The sequence below is a fragment of the Lactuca sativa genome, chromosome 7, assembly GCF_002870075.4.
Source record: "Lactuca sativa cultivar Salinas chromosome 7, Lsat_Salinas_v11, whole genome shotgun sequence".
Taxonomy (NCBI): domain Eukaryota; kingdom Viridiplantae; phylum Streptophyta; class Magnoliopsida; order Asterales; family Asteraceae; genus Lactuca; species Lactuca sativa.
In genome coordinates, this window is record NC_056629.2 from 173,397,276 (window position 1) to 173,407,905 (window position 10,630).

The following is a 10,630-nucleotide window of genomic DNA, read 5'->3' on the forward strand; positions in this document are numbered from 1 at the left end:
GCAAGGATTTTGCTAATGAGGTGTAATTTCGTTATTTTTTTGGATTAAGAATCATGCTTGTAAAGCTGATGCATTTAATTGGTTTGATTAGTGTATGGAGTATGGACCCTAATTGGGTTTACGTGTAATTCATGTACCTCTAGCTGCTCCTTAGATTCTTTTTAATATATTGCTTTTTTTTTTGTGATAAAATTCAAGCACATGCAGAAAAAAAAACAAGTTATTATCTTAATCTTAGCCCCAATCCTAACAACCCAACCACTCAACGGAGTAGGACATAGCAATAGTTTTTTCATTCATAAAACCTTCTATAAATAGAGACATGTAACACACTAATTTCCACACCTCTCTTCCATATATTTCATTTTGTAGAAACAAGTGAAAATGGCTCCAAGAGCTTTCCTTCTTCTTACTCTTGCTTTTGCTGTTGTCCTTCTCATTACCTCTGAAGTGGCTGTAGCTACGGTGTTGGCCGAAAACACTGACAGTAAATAAATTTTCTCTCTTACTTGTTTTATTTTAAAAAAGCGTATTAATCTTGCAAGTTAATTAACACTTAATGTTGTAGGTGAGTATAAGGCCAGTGGACATGGAGAACACATCATAGGCAGTAGAATTGGAAGGCATGACGAAGGTGTTAAGCCTGGTAAGGGTTCATATAATCCTGGACATAAAGGTTGCAGGCATGGTTGTTGTACTGGTAAATCTTACCATATACTCATTGGTTTTTGGGTGATTTGGATTTTAAGACATTCAGAATGACTATATACGATAGTCATTGGAAGGGCGGCTACTGTTCGGAAATTGAGGATTATTTTATAGTATGAGAGCCCAATCCACAAACTACTAGTTGAAGTCAACTACTGGGGGTACCGAAACAATTGACTCACTCCCACTTGAAAGCTTCAAGATCACCCTCGAAAAAGACCAAGACGTGCCACAACATATTAGTAGCAGAGAGGATTATGGCGTGTTTTTGTATTGGTTCGTGGAGGCGTTGATCATTGGTAAATCAATTTCTATACAGGTTAAAATCGTTCCAAGGGCTATAGGTTATCGGAAAAGACTAGCAGATTTTTTTTGGGGTATAAGCAGATTCTTTTTGGGGTATAAGGATAAAGATAGTTTGAACATCGTATTTGTATTTGAACATCGAGTTTTTGTGTTATTTTATGTATTTATTAGTTGCTGTTGATTTAATTGCATTTTATATTTTATAAAACCAAAAGTTATACATTTTATAAAAGCAAAACTTATACATTATATAAAACTAAAATTTAAACTAAAAGAAAAACCATATGTTACATGCAAAAAAAAACATTTTCTGGAACCATTGTCCGGAATCATACACCGGAATTCCGGAGACATCTCCGGAACAATGTGTTCTAAAAAAATGTGGTTACATTATAAATAAAATGGGTCATTTTTGTCAAAAAGATCATTCATAAGGGTTAGATTACAATTTCCCTATAATAATAAGTTAACCCTCCTTTATCTCTCCAGCCTCAGATCTATTTATTTTTGGTTCTTTTCATGTAGGATAAATTTCGAAAAGAAGAAGAATAAGTTTTTGATCTGGTACTCCATTGTTTAATTGATGATTCTGATATGTGTTGTTGCTTTAGTTTGGGTATCACTCCTTTGTTTTCTTTATCAACATCTCCTGGTCCAATAATGATAAATTGCTAATTGGTTATTGTTATCTGTTTAATTTCTACAACTCAATCTATGCTTTCCTTTCCGGTAAGTATTTTTGGCACCCTATGGTACTATATCAACTCAAATTTATTCTTATATATATATTAGATAACACATAAACATTCTATCCTGGTTCAAAATTTTAAGGAAATATATCAAATGTATATGAGGAGAAAGCATCTTGATAAAAATTTCACATTATTGGAATTTTGTTATCTTAATAAAAATTTCCTAATTTTTGTGTTCAATTTGTAGGTTTGTTGAGTTTTTTGATAACTGGGTCGATTTTTCTTTATTTGTCAACCCTTCAACAAATGGCTTAAAGGGGGAAAACCTATTGTGTTTGAAGCTTAATATAACATATTAAACAAGATAACCGGTAAGCTCTAAATATTATATATACGTAGAGCATTGTAGAGGATTAAGGTTGTAATTTGGGGACAGTTTTAGTGTTTTATTTTAGGTTATGCTTACATCTTTTTTGTCTTTATAAATGTAATAAATTGGTTGTGGTACATGCATTTAAAAGTATAGAGACCAGACATTCCTAGCAGATTTGGAATTGAAAACACGTACACATCACTCAGTGGAAATATAACCGGTATGTTTCACGATGTTGATATTAATCACATACTAGAAAACATTAAGGTATCAAAACACTACGTTAGGAGTCGTCGAAAAAGTTATAGGCAAATTGTTATATTTTATTTGTTTATTTCTATACTCTCTTTTTTATAAGAGAACCTTTTTAATCTCATCGGAAGATTAAATAAAAAACTAAAATGTTTTTTTGACAAAAATAATGCAACAATAAATAATGTAATATTATGTTAAATAACTCTAATAACATTATGGGGTTTTATAACAATCATAAGCTCAAACATCTTCTAATATTTATTATTATTGATAATGCGTTCGTTAGATAGATTTGACGTACAAGAAAGAAAACACTTTCAATTTTTAATTTTGCAACTTCTGATGTTGATGGTCTTTCACTAACTATGTTGTTACAAAATCACTAAAATAATCATTATAACAAATTTCAGCAATTCATTATTTTATTATTTTTCAAAAATCTAATTTTACAATTAAACTTTAAAAAAATTATATCTCCAAAATACATGTTGCATCATATATAAAGGCTTTTTAGTTTTTTTAGAACAACAAAAAGTATACTATGAAGAAACAAATAAAACAACACCTGAAAAGAACAACTACAACTTACACAACTTTATGGGATGACCAAGGACCAAAATACCCTTCCAGTAACATTGAAACGGTTCAAGTCGAACATAGTTCTCTTAGGCTCAGTTATGTCATTAACAGTATGTCATTAAGGTGTCATTAAAATGAATGTTTGATAAAGTTGTTAGGTGACAAACTTAACCTTCTTTTCACATGATAGGATTGAAGATGAGGGTCTCTTTTTTGGATGTGACCATTCGGAAGTTAGAAGGATGTGTAGCTACTGACGAGCTGAAATCAAGCAAGTTAGCAAAAAGTTCTTAACCATTAACTTGGTAAAGGACCTTGGACCAAAGTGGTATATTTGGTCTATTTTATGTATTTCATTGTAAATTCAAAAGGTTATTGTTTCAATGGTTTTATGAATAGTACTTAGGTTCACTTTTAAATTTGTATTCAGGAGGACAATCATAATAAAGAGTTGGTTGAAAGCATGGTTGCAAGAAATACTCATTAACCAAAAATGTGTTAGCTTATATGTTTCAAACATAACACACAAATACTGGATTTTGTTATATGATGATAGAAACAACAAGGTGATCAACATATAAACATATACATTGATACAATTTGAGATATATGCCTCGTGTTTTGTAGATTAACTGATTAAGTAGATCGGTTCATATTGTTCTTTTGTAGTTTATATAAATTCATAAATAATTAATGAAAAGATACTTTTCACTTATAAAACACATTCTCAATTGAGTTAAGCCATATCCATTTTCTCGACTCTCCTGTCAGGACTTTGAAATGAGGATAATTTGTTCTTTCTAAAAAGCCTCAAATTTCGTATGTTCTTTTTATTCAAAGCATATACATGTAAATATTTTTTCTCATTAAGGCATTATATTTTTAAGAACCTATCCGATTATGACATTATACTTTCATTTTTTCATTTTTTAGAGTGGTAAAAAAATTGCCCATGACCCTTTGTGGGTCGTGCTATCTTCACTAGTATATATATATATATATATATATATATATATATATATATATATATATATATATATATATATATATATATATGTTAGTATAACGTCTTCGATTTTCGTCCCTGAGAGGTTCCTGTAAAGAAAGATTAGATGCAAACGATGTGGCTGAGGCTCGAGTTAGACTCGATTCCCTTAAACAGATTCGCCGTCTGTTCCCAGGGTACAACAACCTAAACAGTATTGTGTACTGCCGGAGATAACCACTTGCCTGAAAGAATCGCCAGAAGCAGAAACGCAGAGAAGGAAGAAGAAGAGTAGTAAATTTATAGTCGAATTATGAAACGGAAAGAAATCACTAATTGATTGAGCGTTTAATGGCAATAAATGTCATTAATTACGCAATTAATGCATCCGTTACAAAATTCAAAAATAGGGACCAAAACTGTCAAGTTTAGCAAAAACAAGGGTAGCGCTCGCCCGAGTTTTCGGGCTGCATTCGTGTCCATGCACGAGTTCAGTGTTTTTGGTCTACGGAACCAAGATTTGCACCCCCCCCCTGCGCACGGATAGGAATTGTAGCATAACCATAGACACAAGCTTGTAAGCCTTCCATGCAATGAAGCTTATAAACCTTGTTGAGTTTGGTCTCTCTAACAACGTGAGACTCATTCCCACATTCTTCTCTTTTGCTAAACTTATTCTCAAATACCCATCTTTGAGTATCGATATCTCATTCACTTATACTCTATTTTGGACATATAATATATTGTTTCGAAGCCCTCATGGAGAACACAAACCCACTTAGAGTTTGTTATATATACAACATATGTATATATTTATATATGTCCAAAGTTAGTAGAAAATATAAATAATTTTACTAAATTTCCAACAAAATATATATATATATATATATATATATATATATATATATATATATATATATATATATATATATATATATATATATATATATATATAAAATGAATACAGTACCTATAAAAAAATATGGGTCTAGACAAACATGGTCTTGTGCGGGACTGCCCTGTTGGTAGTCTTCTTGTATGTTCCTTTTTGTAATATTTTTAAGGACTTTTCATTTTTTTTTTTTTGTAAATGTTGTTTAACAAAAAAAGAAGGTATATTTGAGTTAAGTTTTTAAATAAAAATAATCTCATACTTTTTTATATAATGTATTAAAAATATTTTATTATGTTACAGGAAATCCATTATTAGGATCGTAAAAATACAAGAATAAAAAGTCATAAATGCACGACATCACTCACTCTCTTTTGGTCGCTAAAGTTCCTTTTGGTTTAATTCCACATGAAGTCATCAAACAATAAGGCAGGCTCTTCTTCCAGTGACATTAATAAAGATAACAACAAGTGAAGTAAAATTGACAAGCATTAGTGGCAAAAATCCAGAAGCAATCTAACTATCTAAGTTAATTGAAGAACATTTTAGGATTTTTTTTTCATTAAAAATTTAACATTGAATAAGTTTACAGAGCTGTTCCAATTTGCGCGCGCGTGTATATATATATATATATATATATATATATATATATATATATATATATATATATATATATATATATATATATATATATATATATATATATATTATCTTATAAAAGAAATTCCACTATTTCTAAAAATAGATTGAATATAATAATATTATTTTTTTAAAACGTTCAAATCATTAAGCTAATAGTACAAGTAGTCATCAATAAAATAATATTAAATTTTAACATGTGTTTTGAATCCTTATATTTCTCAATAAATTCTATCTCCTTCCCTGAATATCGGATAATTCAAAATTTGAAACCATCAGAAAATACATGTTGATTCAAATATCCCTCTTGCAGATGGTTCTTTCTTAACAGGTTTTTATTTTAATCTTTACTTGTAATTGATTTCATCATTTTTAACTTTTTGTATTTTTATCTTATAAATATATTGGGTGAAGGCTTTATTATATCAGGTTTGTTCCTAAAAAGGTTTTTACTATGTTTCTTTAATGTGTTGGCTTTGTAGGTTAAAAAAACTCAACCAAGAGAGCCAGTTAGAGCATTGTATTATCATTAATTTGTATATTTTGACATCTTACTTTTGCAATAAAGAACGGTTAAACACAAGATTTGACATGATTAAGGTAGTTTGTATATTTTTCATCTTGTTTAGTCTAAAAATGAAACCTTTTTCATTATTGGTCCTTATAATATCAAGTTTTATCACATGGGCTTCCTGATTACGGTGATTATTGTCCTTATTATAAGGTTCTATATAGATTTTGTTCAATATTTTAAGGTTTCGAGAACCTAAATCAATATGAATCCTTGAATTACATACCACCGTTGAAAATGTTTTAATTTGTGACCAAACTTGGTTTAAAATCACAATGAACAAGTTGACACCTGAGTATTTTGGCCTTCTCAAAGGCCTATTTATTGACTTTTGAATCACAACACCTGATATTCTAAAGGTTTATTTTTATAAACTATTATTTATATATTTTAGTATTTTACTTAGTAGGACATTAAATTAATAAAGGAACTAAGAAAAACGAAAAAAAAAGAGGGCGATAAACAGTACAAGTGGTTTGGGTATGTATAAATGGAAGTAATAACCATTTAGGGTGTGTTTGGCAAAAAATCTTATTCCTTATTAGTTTATTAGTTTATAAGTTAATAAGTAAGTGTAAGGTAACTTATGAAAAAATAACGTATTAGAGGTTTCCCACCGGAATAAGTTATTTTAATCCAAACACTTTTTTAACTTATAGTGATGTGAAACCTAATAAGTTGTTTTAAAAAAAGCTTAGCCAAACACCCCTTAATATGGTATGGTAATACTATTGAAAATAGATGTCATTTAATATTCATTTCTCGAAGTGAACGCAAAATGGTTTTAACTCTAAAGAGATCAAATTATTCGCCGTCCGCCGCTTTGCGCGGGTAGACGGCTAGTATATATATATATATATATATATATATATATATATATATATATATATATATATATATATATATATATATAGTTAGGTTCATTTAAGACCACCTATATTCTGTGAGACCGTGAGACACATTTTTTTATTTTTATTTTTATTTATTTTTTAAAATTTTTTTAGTTAATTCAAGTTCCGAAAATAATATTTAAAAAAAGAATTTTTGGATTTTTCTATTTATTTTGCATTTTAAAATTATTTTTTAGAATATGTACAGTGTAATATTCTATTAGAATATTTCATGTATTTTTAAAAAAAAATGGAATTTATTTTTATTTATTTTATTTTTTTTAATTAATTCAAGTTCCGAAAATAATATTTAAAAAAAGAATTTTTAGATTTTTCCATTTATTCTGCATTTTAAAATTATTTTTTAGAATATGTCAGTGTAATATTATATTAGAATATTTCACGTATTTTTCAAAAAAATGGAATTTATTTTTATTTTATTTTTATTTATTTTTATTTTTTTTTAGTTAATTCAAGTTCCGAAAATAATATTTAAAAAAAGAATTTTTAGATTTTTCCATTTATTCTGCATTTTAAAATTATTTTTTAGAATATGTCAGTGTAATATTCTATTAGAATATTTCACGTATTTTTCAAAAAAAACGAAATTTTTTTTATTTTTTATTTTATTTTTTTTAGTTAATTCAAGTTCCGAAAATAATATTTAAAAAAAGAATTTTTGGATTTTTCCATTTATTTTGCATTTTAAAATTATTTTTAAATTTGGTCTCACGGTCTCACAAAATTAGAATGGTCTCAAATGAACCTGAATATATATAATATATATATATATATATATATATATATATATATATATATATATATATATATATATATATTCAAATGAGAACCACAAAATGTTAAGAACCCTAAGCAATATTTTTTTAGATATTTTCATTAAGGACATTTTAGACAAATCAAACATTAATATTATATTAAACAAAGTTTTTTCATTCCTGAATTCACAACTAGTTGCGACTTGTAGTGGGACCGTTGCCGAACCACCGCCTGACCGTTGTCGGACCATCACCAGACCACCGTCAGAGTAACAACAAATTTAGTAGCATTTTTCTGGACGTATTCACAACTTAATATAACAAACATTGGAATTTTCATTTCTTTGCTGATACTTTTTAACACATGCCATTTCATTTTTGTAGCAAAATGTACAAAATTTTCATAACAAAATAAAATTATGCCTTGAAAATTTTAATTTTCTTTTTTCTAATTTGTAGATTTCTTTAAAAATATATCATGTATAAGATATATTTACAGTTTAAAATACCATATTCAAGTTTAATTAAAGTTTAAATTCACTAAACAAACTTTACTATTTTTATGCATACTTTTTTTCATAATTTAACACAAAAAGTATATAAAATATACAAATTAATACCTCTGTGTTTAGTTTAATACATAAATTTCACGTCATAACATAGTACAATTCAATATACACTAATTCGTATTTTTTAAAATGTCAAACACAAACACTACCACCAACTACCACACGCCACCATTAACCACATATGCCACCATCGTAATTATTGTTCCTTCAAAACCAGATCTGTATATAAATCATTAATTGATAGCTTAAATACTATATTCACAATTTAATAAACCAATTAATTTACTTATTATAAGTTTAATGAAAAATAATTATAAAAACTAATGTATTCTTACATATTTATACAAGCCAAAAAATTAATATGTTCATGAAAAAACTATTACAAAAATGTTCACACATAAATAATTCGTATTTTAACATAAAATTCATTAAGTCGCTACTTATACAATCAATTCGCTGTTTAAACAAAAAAAAATTCACAACTTAATGCCAATAATTAACATTTTTAAACACAAAAATCACATTTTAATAAAAAATTTTCACAACTTAATATAGTCAATTCACAATTTAAAGTAAAAATTCATAGGTTAATGCAATCAATTTATAGTATAAACATAAAAATCATAGCTTAATATATAAAATTCACAACTTATTACAATAAATCACAGTTTAGTGCTCAATAAGTATAAATTCACAACCATGTTATCAATTTAAAATTCTTAATACAGTCAATTCACATTTTAATACACAAAATTCATAACATAATGCAATAAATTCACAGTTTAATACACAAAATTTACACTTAATATAGTTAAGTTACAATTTAATAGGAAGATCACAACTTAATGTTGTAAGTTCAAAGTTTAAAACACAAAAATCACAGTTTAATACACAAATTATTCATATTTTATCATAAAATCCATATAAGATTCACAACTTAACATAGGCGATTCACAACTTAATATTGTCTATTCATAGCTTAATACAATTGATTCAAAGTTTAATCACAAAATTCATATAGTTGAAGTTTAAGAACGAGAAGATATACACATCAGATATGTAGCAAAATAATATATTCACAACTTAACTTTAAGAAGATCACAACTTAATGAAGGGTTTAGAGCATTCTAACACTCCTATGGTGTACATGCATGTGGCAACCCGAAAATTTTTGCTTTAAAAACCAATCCAATCAGCCTAAAGTCAGACTCACTTCTGCTATCTTTTAGCACTGTTTAGAGTCTGTTGGAGTGTTCTGAGCCCAATACATTCAAGGAATGAGTGTTAGGAAGTATCTGCTAGAGCCATAGTATAAAGATCAAGCCATAAACTCATTCAAGAGGAGTTTACGGCCAAGACACCAAGAGTTTACGGCCGTAAACTCATGGTGGCCATAAACCCACCCCTATATATGTAACACTTAGCCATTTTTCAACTCTTTTCACTTCCTTGGCCGAAATCCTTCAAACTCTCTCAAGTATCATCGAGTTCTTCATCTAGATCTTCATATACGTAAGTGTTCTAACCTTTGATTAGTTGATATCCTTCTATAACTAGTATCATTCCATGATTTCATCCATGAAATCATTCCATTTTGTTAGATCACCAAGAACACATACTAGTGTTTTGGTCCAAAATCAACCCTTTCAAGCTTCAATATCGTGAGTACTCTTTCGTTAACTTGTTCGAGGATAGAAACACTTGATGTACACATTGAAATCATCCATTCCTCAAGAACAAAAGGAGTTTACGGCCAAGAGCATCTCCCTTGGCCGTAAACCCCTATAAAGGTGCCATTTTGGCCATAAACCCTCCTAGATGCAAAGCTTGTGACCTAGAACCCTTCCTTGATGAAAATAGGACCTTAAACCACTCTTATTTGCATAATTTCCATGAGTTTACAGCCTCAAACTCGTTGCTTGGCCATAAACTCATCAAAACCCTTCCATTATGTTGGTCTTTCTCATCCTTGTGTAGAGCAATGGTCCCTCAAGTTTCTCTAGCCTTCAAACACCCTCTTATGCACCTTTTACCATGAGTTTACGGCCGTGAAATCCGTGTCCGTAAACCCATGGCCGTAAACTCCATATGGTGGCCGTGAACACTCCTTTGATCAATCACATGTGATTATACACTCCATTCCAAGTGTCTTGTAGTCCCTTGGAGTGTTTCCTTGCATGATAGTTGCTTATAAACACTATATTCATGGAAATACATGCCATATATGTCATTTAGGACCCGTTTGTGTCTCGAGAGTTCATTCGTGGAACTTCTCATCCTTACGCACATATTTATTTGAATCACCCACATCAGGTGAGTTCATACCCCGTAATGAATCTTTTAAATTGTTTTAAATGCTTTTAAGGAGGGGGGATACAATTTGAACACAATGTTA

General features: G+C 28.8%; 1 protein-coding gene across 1 annotated transcript; it reads left to right on the top strand.

Moving 5' to 3' along the window:
• The first annotated feature begins 349 nt into the window (after positions 1-349).
• On the top strand, positions 350-1,212 carry LOC122195058 (glycine-rich protein-like). Its single transcript, XM_042896527.2, has 2 exons — positions 350-487; positions 569-1,212. Exons 1-2 carry the CDS (start codon positions 385-387, stop codon positions 760-762), a joined length of 297 nt encoding a protein of 98 aa, XP_042752461.1. The 5' UTR covers positions 350-384; the 3' UTR covers positions 763-1,212.
• The last annotated feature ends 9,418 nt before the right edge of the window (positions 1,213-10,630 follow it).